The 24,672-nt window shown below is 37.5% G+C and overlaps 1 protein-coding gene across 4 annotated transcripts in view; it reads left to right on the plus strand.

Annotated features, from left to right (window-relative positions):
- The first annotated feature begins 260 nt into the window (after nt 1–260).
- LOC140144422 (uncharacterized) overlaps nt 261–24,672 on the plus strand; it is a 56,357-nt gene continuing 31,945 nt past the window's right edge. The window contains exons 1-8 of one of the 4 annotated variants that reach the window (XM_072166229.1): nt 261–368; nt 4,301–4,476; nt 5,322–5,437; nt 7,557–7,638; nt 10,835–10,951; nt 12,150–12,335; nt 14,236–14,346; nt 15,879–16,103. In XM_072166229.1, coding sequence (XP_072022330.1) covers nt 4,318–4,476; nt 5,322–5,437; nt 7,557–7,638; nt 10,835–10,951; nt 12,150–12,335; nt 14,236–14,346; nt 15,879–16,064 — 957 coding nt within the window. In that variant the 5' untranslated portion in view covers nt 261–368; nt 4,301–4,317 and the 3' untranslated portion in view covers nt 16,065–16,103. Of the gene's footprint in view, nt 369–1,924; nt 2,304–4,300; nt 4,477–5,321; nt 5,438–7,556; nt 7,639–10,834; nt 10,952–12,149; nt 12,336–14,235; nt 14,347–15,878; nt 16,104–24,672 lie in introns of those variants that run through there. The other 3 variants (XM_072166230.1, XM_072166232.1, XM_072166231.1) reach the window with 3 other exon arrangements.

Genomic DNA, 24,672 nt, shown 5'->3' on the forward strand with positions numbered 1-24,672 from the left:
TATGCCTGGAAATACTTCCGCTTCGCGCTAAGAGAGGATCAGATATGAGTCCGTGGGAAGTGCAATTGTGTCTACAGTTGTCTACAGTTCTTAGCTCTGATTGGTCGAGAGTCTACAGTTCATGTCTACAGTTTCGTGAGCTATCTCCTGATTGGTCAGAAGTCTACAGTTGTCTACAGTTCTACAGTTTTCTACAGTGTCTACAGTTGGACCAATCAGATTGCACGACAGAAATTGGTTCGTCACAACAAAATGGCGGCGTCCATGGGAAGAAGATCTGTCTGATGTGTTCGCCGAGATAGCCACTAATTCATTTGGATTAGCGATTAAACATTGGAATTCATTGGCGATATTGTCATCCACACAAGGTAATGAATAGTTTATCCTGTCACTACTTTCTTCAGAATTGCACTTTTGTGTGTTTGATCACGACATGAAAGCTTACATGTAGACAAAATTACGGTGGCGGAGTAGAATTCGGCAGCTTGGGCGCCCTGTGGCTGTATGTGCATGTGTGCGAAGCGTCAAAACACTGTCATGACTGTTGAACTAGTTGAAATTGTGCTCATTTTTGTTGCTTGCTGGCATCAGATTATTGATTATTCTTCACCACATGACCATGACTGATGTAATTTGTAAATGACCGTAATTACAAAATTAACTTGCCACTTCCAAATTTTGAGTGTTTACTTTACTCCCTGAACAGGGATTTTAATTTAAAATTTCATTTAAAAATCACTCTACTTCTGTCATGTGTATCAAGGGACCATTCACAAACACTTGTTAAGGGGGGGGGGGGGGCTAGGCTGATGCAAAATGAAAAAATCACATTTTTTTCAGGCCCCCCCCTGTGGACGGACCTAACATTATTTTCAGCCCCCCCCCCCATTTGGCCATAAAAAATGACGTACGTCAACCCCATAGGAAAAAGTGTAAACTCATGTTCGATGACTCTATGAGAAAAATTAGGTGATTTTTTTAAAGCCTCCCCCCCCGTTCAGAGGAATAAAAACTTTCAGGGCCCCCTTTTTGCATCAGCCCCCACTCTATAGCTTCGAATTTGCACACAATAGTTATGCATTCGATGCTAGAGTATATTGCTATCGTTTATCGGTCGGACGGCATTGAATTTTTTGCACCGGATGCTATTTATTGTGTTTTAGTTGAAATTTGGATGAAAGTAATATTTCAATGAGTCAACTGAGTCTGTACCTTTTGCCGGGACCTTTTGATATAAATTGACCTATTATCGAAGTCTGCGACTCATCACCGTGGTGTTGAATAGCCATCAAGTGTATTTTGAGAGCATGGTGACACGTACTACAGAAATTATCTATTAATTTCGGACTCAAAAGTGGATGGCAGAAAATTCTAATGTATTTGCTTGAAAATGTAAGTCTATGGTGTTTTAACACCATAATAAATATTTAAAAATAGCGTTTGCCCTGTGTTTTTCATCCGTGCCTATGTCCCCACCGTACTGTACAAATGTGTAATGGCGGCCGACCAAGAAGCAAAAGACCCCGGATACAGCAGCGTGCGTACTTTTGACCAATGAAGTCCCTCCTTATCGTTGACGTCATTTTGATGAGTGTGTCGATTCAAAGTTTTCTGCGATGTTGATACTAAATGGCATCAAACGGTATGATTCGATTTAAAAATGATAAGGGATCTATTCAAATTGACGAGTTTCTATTTTTTTTAAATGAATAGGCCGTCATTAGAGTGCACCTGTATCCATTTCATATTGAAGCCCCCCCGCATGAAATTCATATACATTTTTCGATCACGCTGCTCCTTGATTATGTTAATAGGCTATATAGCTACTGTGTGAAAAATTGGGAGTGGTGAAAATTTCATTCTGCATTTATACGTGGCGTGACTTTGGCCTTTAACCTTGACTACATGACATTGACTACAAGTATACATGTACCTTGGATTTGTAATCACATCGTTGTGCCGTTACCATTTGACTATTTAAGCTTATTTATATAGGCATATGCAGTAATTGTATGCAACAATCCCCGGCTGGGAATACTGGACCAACTCGTCAACAATAGGACTAGGCCGGGCCGACATTCGGGCACGTTCAATGTTATTACGACAGCTTGACGATTGCGTTCTTTACCGGATCGGAACTACATGAGATCATTATAATATAGATAGGCCTGCATCAAAATGACATGGACATCACTGATTAAATGATTTTGATTGATAGCTACATACGATTAATTATTTTAAGTATTGTGATATACATGCTCTCAAAAACGACTTCATCGGGATTTGCCATTCAAATTTCAAAGGTAGGTTTGTTGCGATTGCGTGATCAAGCATTGGTTGACTATTGTCTAAGATATAACATCCAATTATCCAAACGGCGAGTGGCATGATAAAGAGAGACGGCAAACTGCTCAGCCGTATGGCACTTTCCATACAATCGGAACACGAAGTAAATGGGGACTGAATTTCGCAGTTCAGTCTGCCGCCTGGACAACCAATTCTTTAGAAATGCTTAGTCGCGCTAAAAGTCGATCGATACATGTAAAAATCAGCACAATTCAGAGATACACCTTTTTGCTATGAAATTAATTTTCTCGGTCAAATATAAAGCAATATTTTTTTTTTCTTCAGTAATGTCAGTTAAAAACTTGGTGCTTGGATATACATTTTTTTTTAAATCCTGGTGTTAAAATTAAGCATCAAATTGTGTCTTTTAGTGTGATATTTTTGATTTTTATAGGCCTTGAATTCGCCTGCGAGCTTTTTACGGAATTCATGTTTTAGCGTCTCAAACTAACATAGTTTGCTAAAGAAAGATATTTCCCACCTCTGTAAAGCACATCGTGTGGGTCTATATGTTATAGTTTTGTCAGAATTTCCGTTTTGTTTTACCCTATTTCCATTGATGCTCGAAAATGTCAAACTAAGTAAAAGTAGGCAATGGTGAGTACTTTTATCTCGAGAGCAACCAGCAGAAATAGTCGATATTTCCTTTGTTGTTATCCAGGTCAATTTTTCATTGAAAGCAAATTGCCCGACCAGCGATTAAATCCCCAATTGGGTGTTCTGGTTAAACATGATCAGTAGGAGCGCTATAGGTCTGGGAATTTCTTTGCTATATTGAAGTTCTGGCAACACTATAGCCATGCCGGTATTCCTATTAAACCCAGGGATATCGATCCACAATGCTAGTACTAGCCTTTAGATTTCACGTGTTGATTTAGAAATTTTTTCAGCCGACAGTGAAAGATGGTGAAATCAAAACGGAAATTCTGACAAAACTATGATATATAGCTCACGGTGATGTGCTTTAGAAAGTTGGGGAAAATCCTTCATTAGCGAACTATATTACTTTGAAAAGATAAAAGGTTGATCCAAGAAAAAGCTCGCGGGCCGAGCTGAAGCCTATAAAAATCGAATATCTTACACTAAATGACTGAATTTCAGGCCTAAGTTTAACACCAGGATTTTAAAAAAAATCAGTATCAAGCATTATAGTTTTTCCAGCCATTTACTGAAAAATGAAAATTATTGCTTTTCATTTGGCTGAGAAAAAATTTTTTACACTATAAGGTGTAACTCAAAATTTTGCTCATTTCAACACCAATTTCGATCGTTTGTATTGCCTCATTAAATGACTGAGTGAGCCTTGCAGAACAAAAGAATCGGTTGTGCAGGTAGCTGACTGAGTTGCCGTATTCACTGTGGTACGCGCCGTTCAATTTGCACACTGAGTGATCGGAGCCTAAGCAACACGGCGAATTTAGAACCGTCACAGCGACTCTCACCCAGTCCTATCAAATTTTACTGTATTTAATTAATTTGAATTTGAAGGTTAGTTTTGTAGGGTTCATTATCGAACCCCGACGGTTTTAGCTTGTATTAATATTATTTACTAACACCTACTTATTTGTGATATTTTAAGCGTTTTAAATTTCAAAAATAATCCCATTCAATTACACCGTCGGCCGACAAATTTACCACCTGCAACTATCTTACCAAAGCGATTCATATTCAAATTGCTTTATTCCGTCTATTCATACTTCTCCCCGAGAATGTATATAGGCCTACGTAATCTTGAAAATTATATTTGACAATACTTTTTCCATGGCAGATCAAGTTAAGAATGTAGACCTACTTACAAAGCTGACTCTTTTGTCCTGCACACTGACCTATAATACATGATATGGATAGCAGGCGGTGACCGAAAAAGTGCAACCACTTAATTCCATTTCAATTAATTTTTCATTTTATTATTATTTATTAATTTCTTTGTCTTTCAAACTGATTTTTTTTCTAGATTTCCTAGATTTTAAAATGGAATCAGTTCCCATCGTTGACTTCTCAGCCTATAGTTTAGATCGAGACGAACCAGATCCAGATCTATTTCAGAAATTGATTGACGACATATACGAAGCGTTTACTACGATCGGATTTGTGTATCTGAAGAATTATGACGGTGTATTGGATGAAAAGGTACCGTATTCGGCATCGGGATTGTCCATTATAATAATTGTTGAGAATTCATAAAAGCTATATTTCTTCACAGATTTGGCACATGTGTCTGGTATTCGGTGTCTTGAGTATAGACTAAAATATTTCTCTAATTTCGTTTTTGATCTCAGTTCTTTATTTAAATGGTTATGACACAATATGGAAACGGTATGCCGCCAAATTAAAAACAAATATAAAAGAATACATTAATACTGAAATCAGTATTTGTACAAGTCTTTGAGCTTGACTGTTCTAACACTATAGCCCCATACACAAATTAAAGCCCAAAAATGCAGGTTTTGGACCCTTTTTACCATATCAAATTTCGGAATTTTGTTTAGGTTAAACTATTTCTCGGAATATAGTTTCCAGCTGCATCAGACATACTTCCGCTCCCGGCTTCAGCTACTCGATGCGAGGAGTTGAAAGAAAACGCCTTATAATATCTTGCCAAATCTTTAATCCAATATATATAATATTCAACGGCTGTATCGTCAAGAGTACAGTTGAGAAAGTTTCTGAATGTGAATCGGTGCAGTAATGATCCATGTTCAACTGACATCCAGGAAAAAACAAAGATGTGTTACCGTGGTTACCAATAATGATTTGGAGACGGCTCTGGAAACCCACGTCAGCATGCCCATGAGCAGTTGTAAACTCGAGACATTCAAATTAATGTATGCCGCATGGACATTCGGTGACAGCCATTAGGGAGCTGGCAACAGTTTTGAACTAACAAATGGGCGAAAGTGAGTAAATACTTTTAAAAAAACTCTTCAAATTATGGAGATTTGAAACTTGACATGGTTTTTTCCTGTTTCCAACAGGTCGACAAAGTATACGAAGTTACCCAGAAATTTTTCCTTTTTGATTATGAAACAAAAATGAAATGTGAACAGCCAAAGGGATCGTATGGTGGTTTCATACGCGTTGGAACACAAAGGTACGACAATAATATACGCTTCACTAGACTAAACACCACACTTACTACACTTCACTATCATGACTATATACAATACATATTACACTACACTACATTACATTACATTACATTACATTACATTACATTACATTACATTACATTACATTACATTACATTACATTACATTACCCCACACTGCATTGCATTCCAAAACACTATCAAGACTATACTACACTGCACTTCACTACATCATCATGATCATTGCATTTCAATTTTATTTCATTACAGTTTAATTTCTTTTCCATTTCATTTCGTTTCATTTCATTACAATTTATTTCATTTAGTTCCCTATTTCATGCGTTTTGTAGTCACAGTATTGCTGAAAAATCAAGAATTCCGCAAACTGTAAGTTGACCGTTAATCCTGTCGAATTCACATCACCTAATAAGTTGATACAAGTGTCCTTTGCTGAAATAAGTAAGATTAGGCTAATAAATGGGATGGATTGTGGCACTTGTTGTGACACTTGTTGTGACACCATGTGCCTATTCCAGTGCTTAAAATGGCGGAAAGACGTAAATCCGTTTGAATGCAGAGACGAAGAAACTTTAGTCTACAATATGTCCAAATGCCTTTAGATAGTCAGCAAATGGTTTGATCGGTTCCAATGCCTTTATATTGGTCTCTAAATGGTTTTATTGGTTTCTGCAAGGTGTCAGGTAAGAGTGTGATTCATGAATGTGTCGGATGGAAGAAATTATTAGCCTTAGATGTTAAAAGACAAAGGTCTGGAGGACTCGGAACATGTTCAGTACATGTTCAAATGCCAAGTTGTCCTTTATGGAGTAACCACGTGACCTTATTATTGTGATTAAAATTCCCGAGCCCCCCAACCCTTACAAGAAGTTTAGGGGAGGGCGAGTTAGCGCAGCGGAAATTCCGTCGCTTTGCACCACTGAGGTCCCGGGTTCAAGCCCCGGCGCGGCCCAAGGACTCATGTGCAGTTGGTTTATCCCGATTCCATGCTCGCTCTCGCAGGTTTTCTCCGGGATCTCCGGTTTCCTCCTGTATCACAAAAATCGGTGATTAGTTGTTTGGTTATCAAAAACTTTCTTCACCCAATGGAATGGAATTTGGGGAGCTGCACAGATAATTGGTGGATGTTACAGCCATCATTGACCTTTTTTTCGTCCAATCACAACTTCACTGCAACCTTCTCAGTTCCGTAACTAATTTCCTGATACCTTGCAGAAACCGATTAAACCATTTGCCGACTATATAAAGGCATTTGGACATTTTGTGGACTAAATTACTTTGTCTCTGCAATTGTCTCTGCAATTCAAACATTTTCTGCCATGACACCGGAATAGGGGCATGATGTCACCACAAGTGACATATTCAATCCCATTTATTAGCCTGATCATGTGTGTATATAATATACTGTGCACAAAATTTATAGTACACTTGAAACAAAAGACGTTAACTAAATTACGGTATAAAGTGGTCGACTGATGTCTTGAGTTTTGTTCTGCGTATTTTAATACTTCAGTCGGATACTAGTCTCAGATAGGCTATGCTTTATTTCCCCAACATACAGCAAATTAGAGCCTTTCAAAAGTCACACAAACAGCGAAGTGGGCGTTATCAAAAGGCAGCGGGAATCGCCTAGAAGGAGGAAATGTCCAAATGTGTCACTTTTGAAACTCTACCCTTTGTCATTTAAATCCGTATAGCGATGGGGAAATAAAGTTACGCCTACATCGTGCCGAATGAGGTATAACGATGCGTAGAACGAAATGTTCCATCTATCCATGATAACATAATAAAATTATATTCATAAAGTATTACTTACTTTTCTTTTCCTTCCTTTTCAAAAAGGATGGCAATTGTAAGCTCAAATGTGTTTATGTTAAAAAGTAAATTTCAAAAAAGTATAATAATTTTTTATATATAAATTTAGTTCTAGTTTCTTTAAGAAATTGTTTTTGTTGTAAGTGTACGAATAGGCCCTACTTTATCTTTGCGCAAAGTGTATAATAAAAAGAAGGATAATGCTCAATATTGGATAAAATATGGAAATAGTCATGTTTGATTCGTACAACAAGGTGTTGAATCTGTTGATTCATTTTTTGTTCTACAGCGCATCCCAAACAGAAGATGTAATGAAGAGACCGCACATGGATTTAAGAGAGGGCTTCTTGTTCTACCCGCCCGTTTCACAGGTATTACCGATTACAAAAACTTTCGAAAACAAATAATCTGACCAGTCGTTTTGCGGTAAAAGATCATGGCCAGGGGTCAAATAACAAACAAGATTTTGTCTAAAACTACACCAATGTATTCCTTAGTTTTAGTTTATAGTTTGACATGTATGCGATGTACCGTTTTTGCGGAAAAAAAGGTCAAGCTTTGACCTCTACAGGGGTCAAATTTGACAAATTGCTCCGATTTTGATTTTTTTTAAATGGTCTCAAATTGTTCCTCTTACCACAAAAAGAGAAACAGTACATCACATGTAGGTAAATCCAGGTCTATACTTTCCTGAATCGTTATGACCTGAGTTTTTGTGTTTAAGTTTTTAACATAGTCTCAGCATTTTTGTGATTTGCCCGCTATTTCAGGGGCATGACCTTTTCCCCAAACGGCTGGTCAAATTATTTGTTGCCGTAGGTTTTTGTAATCCTTAAAGACCAAAATTCAACTGGAAGGAGTTGCAAGATCCTGATAGGGAGGAGGGGATAGCATGATTGATATGATTCTCGAATTCTGTATGGAAGTATTCTCAACGCTGACGCCGCCACGTCAATGGGTTACGAATGTAATCATTCCTCTACCAAAGAAAGGTGACCTCTCTCTCATGACAAACTACCGTGGTATTTCGCTTATGTCCATTGCCGCAAAAGTGTACAACAAGATCCTTTTGAACAGGATCCGACCCCACATTGATCCTTTACTGAGAAGCAACCAGGCTGGCTTTAGATCGGGTCGCAGCTGTGCTCAGCAAATACACATTTTGAGGAGGATCATGAAAGGCTTCAAGGAGTACCAACTTCCCTTAACAGTCACTTTTGTGGACTTCAAAAAAGCCTTTGACTCCATCAACAGGTCCGTCATGTTTTCAGTGCTGCGGCATTATGGAATACCAAAGGTTGTGGTCAATGCCATCCGGGTGCTCTACAAAGACTCCAATAGTGCCGTTATGGTAGATGGCAGTATCTCAGAGACTTTCCAAGTAACAACTGGAGTGCTTCAGGGTGATGTGTTGGCACCATTCCTGTTCATTATCCTGGTAGACTACCTTCTGATGAAATCAACTTCTGGAATTGACGCTGGAATTGTTACCTACCCACGTCGGTCAAGCAGTATCCTGCCAAGATGCTGAATGACCTGGATTTTGCTGATGATATTGCCCTGCTGGAATCTTCCATAGCCCGGGCCCAGTCACAGCTTACTAGGACTGCAACTGCAGCAGCAGATCTAGGCCTTGTCATCAGCGCACCTAAGACAGAATATATGACTGCAAACTGTAACGCCCAACCAGCACTTGAAGTCTATGGTATACCATCAACCATGTCACAGGCTTCAAGTATTTGGGTTCCAAGATGGGCTCTAGTGTTGGAGACCTATTAAGAAGAAAAACGCTAGCCTGGGCAGCTTTCTGGAAACTGGAACGCCTATGGAGAAGCCCGTCCCTGCCAATCGAAACAAAAATCAAGCAGTTTCAGACAACGTGTGTTACTGTCTTTATGTACGGGTGCGAGTCATGGGTAATTACCAAGGACATGGAAAACAAGATCAATGCATTTGCAACATCTTGCTACAGAGTCATGTTAAACATCAAGCGTGTGGATCGGATTCCAAATGAAACCATCTACAACCTTACCAACACCACACAAATTTCTCGGCCATATACTGCGTCTTGAAGATGGCGAGCCTGTGAAAGAATATGCGCTTTATATTCCACCACATGGGAAGAGGAATCCGGGACGGCCGCGCACACTGTACTTACAGTATGTCCAGCACCTCCTGGGAGATACTGAAGGGATGCTGCAGCCAAACAAAATTGTTTCGCTTGCTCAAGATCGCATTAGTTGGAGAAAGCTTGTAGTCGCCTGCTCCCCAGCCGACTGATGATGAAAGACCCTACATACAAACTTTTATGATTTCTGCCAGTTATATGGAACATATCACTTGATCTGTATCAAAGGCGAGAGAGATACAGACAGCGTACAACTAGTCAAAGTCCCTGTGAAATGTATGCTGTGAATTCTCGCATATTCATGAGGGCCGATTGTTCGATCGTGCCGTGTCTAACAATCATGCCAGCGCTGCGTGCCTTCGCGTATACGCGATAGAGCGTTGCGTGCTTTCGCGATTACGCGATAGACCGTGAAAATACGCGATAATTGCGTAGCAATCTCGCCTGTCGCATTTCATGGAACAATCGGCCCTCATTATCGGCTGATGCTGAGACTTTGACTGATTGCACGCTGTCTGTTTCTCTCTCGTCTGTGATCTGTATTATATATAATATCCGCACAGGGTCATCATACCTATATCTTCGTGTCAAACATTGCCCTGATAGTACGGCGAATATACTCGTTCTTCAAAAGCTACGCATGGCGATTTTGTTCGAGATAGGTCGAGCTACTTAGGCTAAGCATATTTCTGTACAACTTTCTTTATCTGCGTCAATAATAGAATATTGATTTAAATGTAATTGACTACATCTCTACATCTCGAGATTGTACACTCATCACTGAGCGATCTAGCGATCGGTTTCTAACCAATCAGATAGGACCCCTTTCTTGCGTTCGGAAAGGTGAGCTATCTTATTGGTGAAATACCAATCGCCCGTCCCTCGCCAACGGAGTATTAGGACGTGATTCATTTCAGGGGAAAAAATATTTTATAGAGGCTGTCGACACTGTGATCCGCCTCACAATTCGGTCTCCAAAGACAATAGACATTAAGTTTATCATAATTATTAATTATTATTATAGTCATTTCCATAATTATGGTTAACATAGCAAAAGCAAGCACCTTGTTGGTCTTATGTGGTGGGTTTGGACAAAAAAACTATAGAACTAAGGTGTAAATTATTTTATAGAGGCTGTCGACACTGTGATCCGCCTCACTATTTGGTCTCCAAAGACAACATAAATTAAGTTTATCATAATTATTATTATAGTCATTTCCATAATTATGGTTAACAAAGCAAAAGCAAGCACCGTGTTGGTCTTATGTGGTGGGTTTGGACAAAAACTATAGAACTAAGGTGTTTTTTCACATATATTGGAAATATCTGTGGTTTATTTCATTTTGACACGTTTCAAGAATGTATATCCCGTAATGCTTTGAGTACAATCGACCCGAACAATCGGAGAATAACCAACTGATCTGCTATCTACTTTATAGAAGGCCTGGCCTGAAGGAATGCCTGAGTTGAGGGAAAACGTGGAAGATCTGCTGCTTACGGGGAAAGAACTTCTACATCGTGTGCTAGAGGTCATTGCCAGAGGGTTGAAATACGAGGTAAGTACGTATGCGTACACGCACCCGGAGTATAATTGTAGGGCGGTTGACCTGGGCGATGACAAAAAAACACGGCAAAAACCTCCGTCACACGCATATTTTTACATCAGTACAACAATAAAGGGCACCGTTTACATGAAAATACACATAGTATATATTTCACGGATTTGAATTTTTGTGGGCCACTGGAAATTGGTAACTGAAAAATTATTGACACTTACTACAGGTGTGAGCATGTACATTGGATGTGCTCAATTGGCAATATTATCAAGTCAATGGAATGGAAAGGTGAGAATACTCAGGCCTACATAACTATTTGCATGCACACACATGCACCCCCTAACATCCACCACATACACGCACCTCAACACACATTCTCCATTTAATTACCGTTACCGGCAAAAATTTAAATTTGTAATGTTTACTTAAGGGCTGGGGTATGAACGTTTGGACAGTATTTATTGTGGGACATTAGAGCACATCAGACATATCGAATTGCATTATGAATATGAAGAATGTCATTCTGATATCAAATAATTTTGATTTTTGAAATTCGCAATTTAATACACATTTTATGGCAAATCATTAAAATTGATATTTTTGATATTTAACAGTACTTGAAGTAAACTTTATAAATCTGATGATTTATACTTAAAGTGTATGTAGGTGGGATGAAAAGCCGACGATCAATTGAAAATTTTGACCTTTCGTATTGAAGATATGGATTTTTTTCCCAAAACACCAAAAAAAAAAATAGGTCTTTTTGGGAAAAAATCCATATCTTCAATATGAAAGGTCAAAATTTTCAATTGACCGTCGGCTTTTCCTTCCTGCTACATACACTTTAAGAATATGTCATTAGATTTATATAATTTACTTCGAGGACTGTTATATATCAAAATTTGAAAAATATCAAATTTTTATAATTTGTCATAAAATTTGTATTATATTGTGATTTTCAAAAATGAAAATTATTTGATATCAGAAAGACATGCTTCGTATTCAGAATGCAATTCGATAGGTCTGAGGTGCTCTCATGTCCCACAAAAATACTGTCGAAACGCAATAAACGCTCATTTTAGATCCCTTAATAAGCCGTCATAATATGCGGTAAATTAAACTTTGCCTATTTTACTTCTCTGTGTGCCATATTTTTACCTATTTGAATATATTCTTTATGTGAATGGAAAACATGTAGGACCCACTGATTTTTGTAAAGAGTCATCAGAAAACAGGAACTGCTGAGGGCTGTTCGTCTATACGCTTGAACCATTACCCGCCTACTGCTGACATCGAAGTGGAGGAAAAGCAAGTGAGATGTGGAGAACATTCTGATTATGGCAGTATCACCCTCCTATTTCAGAAGGACCAAGGTGGATTAGAGGTATGGTTAACAGTGTCGTAGCGTGTGTCATCCGGGACGCGAATTAGTTTAGGAGTTATTTGAACAGGGTGTTTCATTAGGGGTATGGTTAGGGTCCTCTTATTCAAATGTTAACTACGGAAAAAATATTGCATCCGGGACGCTTAATTTATTTCTGCAACCATAATGGACCGCAATACACATAACCCCGGGGGTTCTCCCTGGTTGAAGGTATACGGGGATATGCCACGGTTTTAGGGTACACTGATAGCCAGAATGGAGTCAAGTGATTCTCAAAGTGGAGTAAACTAGCACTGACTCTCAAAAAGAGTCGCCTGACTATCACAACAGTCAGTTGATCTACCCGTGGAGTCAATTGAATCTGCTTGTGTAGTCGCGCACGACGTGGTAGTTATTTGACACTGACTCTCAAAAGAAGTCGGACCTGACTTTCACTACAGAGTCAATTGACTCTACATTCAGAGTCATCGACGCGGTACACGTGTATTGCTATGGTAGCGGTCATTTTGCATTATGCTGCTGCTCTTTGCTGCTGTTCAGCAGTGCATCATATGTGTTGGTGTTCGGACAGTGTGATGAAATATTTTCATGCTGTAGGCTAACTTGGTCTTGAGCTGGATTCCACAGGAAACTTTTAACCTGATGGTGAGGTAAAGCTAATAATAGTAATCTTTCCTACCTGGCGTCGGACTGTCGAAGTGACCCTATAATAATGAAGCCGGGTGATTCTATAAATGGAGTCTGGGTTACTCTAGAAGCCAGAAACTGCGTGACTCTATGTCTAAAACGACTCCATCTTGGGAGTCATTAACGGTGACTGGCGACTCTTTAGTGGAGTCGGCAAATTATGACTCTTCAAGGGAGTCAGATGACTCCTAATTTGGGGTCATTTTAGACATGGAGCTGCTTTTAGATTCTCCCTGACTCTTGTTTGGTTTTCAGTGTACATAAGGGAACTGGTTCTGAGTGAGGGGGCAGCAGATGTTTTTATTGTGTTGAAGCATCGTTCGTTTTCCTCCTGATTCAGTTTTTACAAAAGTATTGCACAATGAACACTGCAACCCTTTTTTTTATTATTTAATTTCATTACAGTTTTTATACTAAAGGTTTGATACCCGTGCGGGCGCATGTTTGTCTATTTTGAACTTTTATTTTATTTTTGGTTCAATATTGACAAAGCGCCAAAATCAAACTGTATGTTCTACGGCGCTTTGTATTGTGTTGGGAGTTTCACCATTTTCAATTTAAGATTATTGTGGGGTCAAAATTATCAATTCACAAAATCGCTCATGATAAATGGTTAGATACCACCCTTTGTCAACTGTCACTATCATGACTACACCAGGCACAAAAAGAAACTCGTCAGTTATATTCATCCTTGCTTTTCAATAACTTTGATAATTTTGGATTATTCTGAAATATACATTTTGTTAATTTTGTTAAGACTTTTTTTTCATTTGACACCCTGTTCGTGAACATTGAGCAAGAATTGACCAAGATATGCGCCTCAAACTCTCAACCCCAAAATGAAAAGTTGCAATTTTAACGATTCAATTGTGCCTGTTACACTGTGTGCATTATTGATTGACCCGTGGTGCTTGTGTGCAATACAACGATGCGTTCCCATTGAAAATCGTTGAAAATGCAACTTTTGATTTTGGGGTTTGAGGCTTTGGAGATGCATATCTTGGTCAATTCTTGTGTCGTTTTTCACGAACAGGGTGTCAAATGAGAAAGCAAAGTCAATTAACAAAATGTATATTTCAGAATAATCCAAAATTATCAAGTTATTGAACAGCAAAGATGAATATAACTGACGAGTTTCTTTTTGTGCCTGGTGTATATCGATATCCTTATGGTTTATGACTTACGAACGTGATTGATTTGTACACGGTTACAGATTTTGAATCGTCAAGGACAATGGGTATCAGCACCACCAATTGATGGGACTATTGTTGTCAACATCGGCGATGCTCTGCAGCGTTGGTCTGCTGACAAACTGCTTTCATCGGTATGTGTTATTAAAGCCAGACTATTCGCCGTAGAGGTGACGTAATAATTGGATTAACTACCATAGCAATAAATACAATTGAATACAATTTTTGAGTCGATCGCCCTGCACTGCAAGCAGATTGCACTAATCACATGTGTATGTCACACAGCATCGTCATCCCTATATCTTCGTGTCAAAAATTGCCATGACAGTAGGGCGAATCCCTAGTTGTTCAACAGCACAGCATGTTGATTTTGTTTCGTTTAAGAATTTTTTTTTTTTTTTATTCTATTTTTATTGAGACACCCTGTATAATATATTTAAATCATAAGGTTAACAATTATATAGTACAATGGAACATAGTGAAACACTATACATGCTATGCAAACGTCTTTATTGTCTGCGTCAACAATAGAATATTGATTCTGTTAAATGGAATAGAATCTCTACAACTGAGTTTGTACTACATCACTGAGCGATAGCTATCGGTTTCTAGCCAATCAGATAGGACTCCTTTTCTTACCTTATGGTGAAATACCAATCGCTCGTCGCTCACCAACGGAGTATAGGCCTATAGTTCAGTATATTTAGTAAAGTGGCACTTGATGGTGTTATTACAATTCCACGTGATTCCTTGCTAGGAAAAAATAATTATTTACCTGCGTGGACGCTGTGTGTCAGCAAACATAGATTGAATACAATACCGCTCTTTTCAAATAAACTTTTTATATAAATATTTGCAAACATCTAAAACTATGTTTTCTAGAATTTCAGAGAATACTTTAAATATTGGCCGGTTATTTTTCACACAGTGATGTTAACTAGGCAATGGCCTATACTTCTAACATACACTATTTGTAGAGGTCACGCGTCAATGGTGAGAGCACTGTGTATTGTGTATAGGAAAACGGACAGTAACTGCAGTATGTATGGTTGAATGCATAGGTACTGTGGAAACGTTTGTTGTATAGCCTGCCCTCTAGTCTATACAACAAAAGAAAAATTGGTCCATGATACACTACATGGATTATAATTGCATTTTTTTTAAATTGGTATCGTTTGTAAAAAAAGCGGCGAAAGAAAGAAAGAAAAAAAGCGGCGTGATCTATAGTGCGCTACGCACAGACACAACACACTGACCACAACAGCCTCACATCATTCCACATAGACATTCCACAATTGACCTACCTAGTCCAGGGAATTTCAAACTCAATTTTCCACGAAAGCGTAAATGATTCGTCAACAATAAAACGTATTAATTATTAAATAACATTTTCCATTCAACTCTATACTTCAAAGGCAAATCAGGAATGTTTTGATGTATGTACTTGTCGGACAATCTGTGGTGGTTTAGGTATAGGCTAATGCGTTGCGAAACCCATTTCCACATATGGGCCCGTTTCACAGAGCCTTGCGACTGATTTTCCACACTTAAGCCCTCATTAAATCATGTAAAAATCATGTGCCCTCTGGCTATGTGAAACGGTTCCTGGTCCTCGTAATCAAATATTAGTTTTGATGAGAAAAATGAATTTGTATTTATTTCACAGAAACATCGTGTAGTAAACCCAGTCAGTGAGTCGGACAAGCGAGCCGATCGTTATAGCATTATCTACTTCGGAAGTCCCGACGTGGGAACCACCTTGGAATGTGTTGACGGTAGCAATAAGTACCCACCTATTAACTTGAAGGAATATAATGAGCAGCAATATAACAAACAGTACAATATATCGTGAAGATCCGTAGCCAGCCTTGTTGAAATCAGTATAGGCATTTTGTACACACCTTACCTTTTTGCCAGAATTAATTATAGATTTGCTTTTTTGTGTCATTTTATGTCACATAATTCTACTCAGTAAGGAAGCTGATACAGAATCGATGTTATTTGTGTTTCAAGTTGAAACACATACTGTATTACCCCATGAAACAAATGTAAGAAAGGTAACCTACATGTAGTGGCGGCGCCAGGAATTTTTTTCGAGGGTGCATTGGGGGTGGGGGACAATGAATTTCAAGGGGAAAATCAACCATTTTGCCCAAAATAGCCGCAAAAGGGGAAATTGTAAATATAAACAATTATACATAATATACTAGCCCCGATATCAACGTATTAGACAATAAACGATAGAAATTTGTAATTTTATTATGCTTTATCGTGTGAAAGTAGATAGGCAGGTATATAGTGGATGCTGGCGCACACTACATACGCGCATGCCCGACAATCGGGTTCCGTGTCACCAAGGTCAATAGTCAGAAGGGTCTGTAGTCCAAAAACCCAATAACTAGTCAATAACCCTAACCTTACCCAACCATAAATCTAACCGACCTATAACCGATCGAAGTCCTAATCTTATCCCTAAAACATATCTACCAAAAAACGTTTCAAAACGTAAAAAGGGACCAAGTTTAAAAAATCTTTCCTGTGTGGCTTTTCACCCTTTTTTAAACTTGGTCCCATTCAGTAAAGTAGTACTGTAATAACATGAAGAATGAGTCCTAATTTCTACATGCAACAATTAGGTTTAAGACTGTTCGAAAGCGGTGCAATATGATGTAGGCTATGTATTATCAAAAACATTTGAAGGTTTATGTTTCATTATATTGCGTGTTCATAAAGAGTAGTAGAGTATTATATATACTTAGCAAATTGACTGTCTGTCAACCTGTTACATATTATAGGCCCTATACATCTGTACATAAGGCGCAGAATCGCACAAGACGATGAAGAATTTAACAAAGTGAGTATTTGCTACTTTTGCCTTAATTCAAAATACATTATAACGTCTTTACGGAAAAACTTCAATCAAGCACGAACATTAATTAATTTACTCTACAACTAAGAAAACAAACAAGTAGCCTAAAGATGACTTCGTACGGGGGGTTTAGAAACTTTCATAAATGGGACCAAGTTTAAAAAAAGGGTGAAAAGCCACACAGGAAAGATTTTTAAACTTGGCCCCTTTTATGTTTTGAAACGTTTTTGGTAGATATTAATTCTTTTTTTGAGGTAAAAAGATATTGCGCGGTAAGTGGTTCTTTGTAGCCCTGCAGGGCAAACTAGTTGGATATCCATATTTCGCGATGAGTGGTTTTTTGAAGCTTCGAGGGGCAAACTAGTTGGATATCCATATTTCGCGGTTAGCAGTTCTTTGTAGTCCTGCGGGGCAAACTTGTTGGATATCCATATTTCGCGGTTTGTGGTTCTTTGTAGCCCTGCATGGCAAACTAGTTGGATATCCATATTTCGCGATGAGTGTTTTTTTACAGCTTCGGGGGGCAACTAGTTGGATATCCATATTTCGCGGTTAGCAGTTTTTTATAGCCCTGCGGGGGCCTATGTTCGATATCCTCATTTCGCGGTTAGTGGTTTTAACGACCCGTAACCACCCCAAATTATAATTTGCCATGGAACTTCGGTCATATTTTATTTGAAATATAACTGGATGTTAGGGTCTGCATGCATGGTATGCATAGTATGCTGATATACAGACACAGACCCATCATGGGTTTGAACCCCTTTATTGTATTTTATTGTTAAACCTGAATAGCGTGATTACTTTTGAATGAGCGGCAGCACACATATTTTGTTTGAGGATAGCTGGATATATCTCCTTTTCCTCACATCTTCTCTGTAGTACCAGAGAAGATGTGAGGAAAAGGAGATAGATTTGGTATTACAAAGCTGTCTTTTTATCTATTGTTTAGACAATGTTTACTCAACCATTGCTATCAATGGATGTTGCCATTTTTGACGACTTCTAACTTTTGGTAAGCCCAAAATGAATCAATAAAACCGTGTATAAGATATTTGCGGGGATATTTGGGCGCGATTACAAAAAATTAGAAAATAAATGGGAACTTCTGGGTTGGGTATCTATAGAGCACGGCCCTGCAAGGTGCTAACACTTCAAAGTGTTCATAGTTCTGGTCGCTAGGGTTCAAATCCCCGCACAGGCATGGAATCCTACCTAATATGTATACCATGTTCGCTTCCATCTAGCGATCAATAACCTGAATAACCATTGTGTAATTCAATTCAATGCATAAGCTCATACACATGTGGTTCTTTGATGTCAATCGCATACAATATAACCCGTGATCAATAATGAACGTTGGTCAAAAGACGAGCTTACTGAAGTGACAAATTATGTACATGCAGATTCATCATTTATGCATATTGCCTTGAAAATCATAAAAAGCAACTGCTTGATCAACCCAAATGATTTTATTAGCGTTATTTCTAAACCATATTTCAAAACCACAAAGTGTTTTACCTGACTTTTGACCCAGAAATGTATGAATTTGATGAGAAATTGTGATGAAAAATAATATTTTACAAGTCGGATTCAGAAAGAAAAATCTTATTACACACGTTAATTACATCACAATCCAAACATAGATGGTTAAGTTCATGGAGAATGTTACAAACTGTTGTATCTTTTGCCATATTGTTTTTCTATAGGGAATAATGTTTTATCGTTAAAATCGGACATGAAAACCTATCAAAAACACAACAAAAACGTGCATCGCTATTTGTATGCATGAAACAAATTATAAGAATTGTACATAAGTGACCTAACACTTATGAAGGCTGTATCTTGAGAACGCGCATGGTCTGATGCTAGAATCTTGGCAAGGACACTCTGGTGAAATAAATAAAAATATATGTGATTTATTTTGTGTGACTTTTGAGCGTTAAATGTTTCAAAATTTAAAAATGAACAAAATGCGAGTAACTATGATGTCATCAACATGACAATAATATTCATGATAAATAATTATTGCTCCCTAAAAAAGAAAGGGTTAACAAATGGTTTGAATACATCGCACGACCTTATAGTAACTGTATCTAGAAATGTGTGCAAGTTACTTGTCAATTTTCGCCAGAAACGAGCTTTTTCTAAGGTTACTGCCCAGCTCATTAGCGCGATATGGGATATTCTTTACTTCGAGTTTACTGCCCTCTGTTGACGACAGGGCTTCGAACTCTTATCAAGGCGATCTAAGAAGTGCAGGGCCGTGTAGAGGCCCTGCATGAAATTATTGATTGGCTCCAAATAAAGGATTTGAACCGGTGTCCTTTACCGTACAGTACAGTCCATTCAATCAAATGTTGTCATCAACCTATTTGATCGTAGTGCAGGGTTATGTGTGTGAGACGAACTGTCACGGTAGATTGCAATCATGCTTTTGTTGAATGCATTTGAGTAGTCTGCCATATTTACGGGGTGATACGTCACATGCAATGCCTCTATAGATTCTATAGAATTTAAGTATGATATATTTTCGATGGTAATATATTTTCACTTTCAAAGTTTGTAGTTTTCATAATTGCATTTTCTGAATATTATATAAAAAGCACTAATAAGTCTATAAATGTAAGAGTATCGGATCATTTTGAATGTTAATAAATGCGAAACGCCGGCGGTAGACACCTGAGATATCAGGGATTGCCGCGATTCTTGCAGTAGCTTTTATGAAAAGAATACAATAGTGGATACAATAGCGGATACAATAGCGGAACAATAGAGCTCTCTTACGGGCAAATAAACCTCGTCGCGTTTTGCTAAATTTCACTTCTTCTTTTTCATGAAGTAACCGTTATTTTTAAAACTTGGCAAAACCTCGACGCGAGGTTTTTAATTCCACAACTCAAACCCAAAAAATAAACATAACCCTGAATATAATCCTACCTAATTCTAAACGGTTCCAAAAAAGTAAGTCCCCCCTAAGACATTTTAGTATAATCAAAAAACGGCAAAATCAATTCTCTTGTTTTAAAGTTTGTAACATAGACTAATTAGTTATGCATCAAGTGAGCGGGTTTTTGTTGCTACTTTTTATCATCTTCATTGCAAAATACAACCATTTATAAAATTTTCGGCCCCAAAAAGTTGCACTTTTCTACATAAGCTTTTTATGCTTCAATTTGTGTTTGACAATTTTTCCCTTTACGTGAGTAATTTAATTGAATTTAATTAAATTTAAGCTTTTCCTGATTTAGGTGTCACACATTTAAAAAAAAAAAAGGTTTTTATGGTTCAGTGAATAAATTGAAATGAATGCTGCAGCTTATTAATGTCTTTCAATAATGAATAGGGCTTCCTTCATGTGAGATGGCTTCCAAGCATCGTTCTTCTCTGCTGTTGGTCAAGCTGGTTCCCCGCATGCTGCAGGATTTGCTGCAAAGTCCTCTAAGGTGATGTTGTCCGAATGTAACAAGTTTAGTCTTGATATCTGCCACCCATATAAATGTTTTTTGAAGCATTCAAAGAAAGGCCAATGAAACAAGTGTATGGGGATCCAGCATAAAAGATCTATCAGGAATATGTTGGTCCATTGGTTAAATTAATCAATTAACACAAAATTTATCATTGAAGTTACAGTTGTTCCTTCCCAATAAATTTAATAAGAATGAAAAACTTGTTAAATTTAAGCATTTTAATGCATACAAAAAGCCAATTTAGAAAAGTGCAACTTTTGTTACTGAATAAAATTTCATAAATGGCTGTATGATTACTCACTGAACCATAAAACATGTTTAAAAAGTTTAAACATTAATTCATGAACATCTTAAAGCCATATTATAACATTTCTTTAAAAATAGATTATTATTCATTTTCTATAAAATATTAGCATTTACTGTCAGATATGTCCCTTTTAATTTTGAGCCGAACAAGTGAGGTAAAGCAAAGAAAATTGGAATTTACTACTAGCGCCAATGCATGTTACTCCGGCGGTTGTAATATGGTACGATCCTCTGGCGTGTGTGTGTGTGTCCCGCACGCCGTGTACGTAGGGGTGTGTTGACATCGCATACGCGTTCGACTAATATTTCTATCGTAATAATAAAACGACGGTTTCGGCGGTTTATTCAAAATCTCGGATTTTGACAAATCTACAGCACCTAAAGTCTTGATTTTTGCAGAGAATCTTTGTTCACTAAAGTACCTTACAATCGTGTAAAAACCTGAATTTAACAATTTTTTGAGGGCGTTCTCCTCAGCAAATGTTATAATATGGCTTTAAATCATGCGATTTTCGAATCTGATTTTGTGTCTACAAACTAGATCACACCCACTGAATAAGAAGGATGTTTAACCGCATTTTTTAATTTAGAAATAAAGGGTAATGCATTATCCTTTACACCCAAATAATGTGTCCGAGGCAGTAAAAACGTAAATAATGGGTGAGGCGTAGCCGAACCCATTATAAACGTTTTACTGCCGAGGACACATTATTTGCGCGTAAAGGATAATGCTGCACCCTTTATTTCTATTCTATTACCAGAAAATAGTGCAATTTAAAGAGAAAACGTCATTTTTTGGCACAAATATTTTAAGTTGTTTACTTCAAGGTGGAGCGCGTACGCGTAAGTGACAGCGCGTATCGCGGAAGTATTGCACGTGTAACCAAGCGTAATGATGTGCGTAGAATGTGTTACGGCGCTTGACCGGGCGCTTGACCCATTATTGCAGAATAATGGGCTCTCACGTGACGCGTTTCAACAAATCACAGTGCACGATTTTGAATAATGGGTCGTGGAGGTAATAGAATACAATATAAACTATAAAGTGGAACACTCTAGAACTAATAAAACATAATCACACATTTACACAATCACTTAATATGTAGAGCAGGAGTAAATGGAAATCATGGGATATACCTAGCAAACACAAAAACGTTTTTAAAACCTTTAAAATAAGTTATATTTTGGGTTTGGGTTTAGGTAAAAACATTTTAATAACATTAAAATGTCGGGTTATATAAAGGTCATGAAATCGTTTTAAAACGTTTTGTATGAAAATACACTACAACAATATTTTTTAAATGTTTTCGAAATGTCATTTTTGGCCAAATATTTTGTCAACACTTAAATTACATTATGTTAAAATATTTGCACCCAGCAAACACAGAAATGTTCTTACAATGTTTTTTACAAAACGTTTGAATAACATTTAAATGTCGGGTTATATAAAGGTCGTGAAAACATTTTTAAAACGTTATTGTAAATATTTTGGGCAAACATTTTTTGCAAAATATATTTTCAACCCCAAAATAACATTCTGTTTAGAATAATTTGTACCAAGTTTTCAAAAATGTTTTTGGAATGTTATTAAAACGTTTTTATACCCTTTATTTAACCCGACATTTAAACGTTTTCTGTAAAACATTTGTGTTTGCTGTGCAGTAAATTACCAACAAATGTTATTTAATGTTATGAAAACGTTTTATACCATTAATGTACCCTTTATATAACCCGACATTTAAACGTTTTCTGACAACCTTTTATAACCTTTTGCGAATAATGTCGAAAACGTTTTGTGTATGCTGGGTACATACTGATAAGCAAAAAGAAAATGTATTGGCATCAGAAATATAATTATTATTATATATTACGATTTTGAACTTATAAAAACCAAAAGCATAACCCTAACTTTATTCCTAACCTTATAATAACCGCAAATGCTCTACAGGTCTGTTCATACTACGCCACAATCGCTTTGCGGTGCAGTGCGTTGTCGCCACAGAACAAAATGGAACCAATTCTAGTTTTATTCTTTGAGGGGTAAGGATGCCAAAAACATTGGTTCCACTAAATGTAGGAAAGCTAAATAGTAAATATTTAATATAGTAAATCTACGGATTGTTACGAATTTAGTTTTCAGATTTTTCAGATTTCTTACCATCTCGGCTGGCCACAGAGGGCCATAAATTTTCTGGAATACAGCCCTCGAATTAAATGGGAGGGAGATTTAAATTGGGATGTCAAGCGAGGGCGACATAATTTAGTTTGAAATTGGCGATCATTTTGGGGATCAATATTTTCCACCTGTGTTTTTTCTGCCCTTTGTGTGTCTGAATGGGCTGCTTGGACAATCACATCTTTTGCTGATCAGTTTGAGTTTGACCAACCATCAGAGCCCTGACACTGAATAATTTGCATGGCAAAATGACCCGTCTCCTCCGCAGCCAATTTGGTTTCGCTCCATCGAAATCAAGCTGGCCATGGAGGAGACTACCCTCCTTTGTGTTTGTGCATTTGTGTATGGAGAGCCTTTCTTGGAGTCCATAATGACTTAGGCTACGCTCTCAGCTAGAGTACGACGCTGCATTGTACTAGAAATACCTTTTCTGTGAAATCGCTATAGAGCCAATCGGGAAAACGTATTCAATTTATAAATATAGCATTAAATTAGTATCACCCTTGTGGCCCCCGTGCAGTGGAAAACCTTAATTCTTTCATTAAAAAGAAATTAAAATTAAAAAGAACACGGATCTACCTGTGCACGTATAAAATGGACACAGCAAGTTGTCTCAAATATGAATGAATTTTAAGAAACATACGGGATATGATGAACCATTGACCTGACGCCATGATAGTAGGATCTATTAGTCGTTTTATAATATACAATGTATATACCGTATTGTCATAATACCAATATTTGTCATAATATATAATGAGTAATATTTAGCATCGTATATATGCACAAACGAATACTGATCTTTATGATATTCAGGTTTTTGTACATCTCATATAACATGTCACGCAGGAGGTCATACGTGCTGACCTTCATCTATTGTATTTGTTCATCTGTGTATGGAGAGGATTAGCGCCATTAAACGCCATTAAAACTCCATCAGTATTAGGGCGTAGTTCAGTGAACTCACCGGATTGCTATTCCAAGTACTTTAACAATACAGATAATATGTATTAATGGGTCGAGGATTGCATTGAAAAACCTAATAAATTATTCATAACAGTTACGTAATCAATCGATAGTGCGGACACTTTTCACTTGCAAACCACCAAAATTCGTTATCTTTTAGCGTTGGAAAAGAAACCACGTGAATTGAGTGCCCTCTTAAGAATAGGTTCTCTGTGCAACCATGCAGGCGGCACATCAAGTGGGTAAGAATTGAAGTTGCAATTTACTTGTGTAATTTGAATATTGAAACGAGTTCATATTGGATGTTACGCTTTTATACTTGATGATTATGTTTGACACAGGTTGATACTATATAGCACTTTGAAGATTTGCTGAACAAGATTTTGGCTGCACCATTTCGATTTTGTTGGTGAACTTATGTGTTTTATTGAGCTCTTGTTGTTCCTAGCAGAGAGTTGATATTCTTGAGAGGGCACTCTATTCACGTGGTTTCTTTTCCAACGCTAAAAGATCACGAATTTTGGTGGTTTGCAAATAAAAAGTGTCCGCACTATCGATTGATTACGTAACTGTTATGAATAATTTATTAGGTTTTTCAATGCAATCGCCTCGACCCATTAATACATATTATCTGTATTATCAAAGTACTTGGAATAGCAATCCGGTGAGTTCA

Source organism: Amphiura filiformis, unplaced genomic scaffold (assembly GCF_039555335.1).
Source record: "Amphiura filiformis unplaced genomic scaffold, Afil_fr2py scaffold_54, whole genome shotgun sequence".
Lineage (NCBI taxonomy): Eukaryota > Metazoa > Echinodermata > Ophiuroidea > Amphilepidida > Amphiuridae > Amphiura > Amphiura filiformis.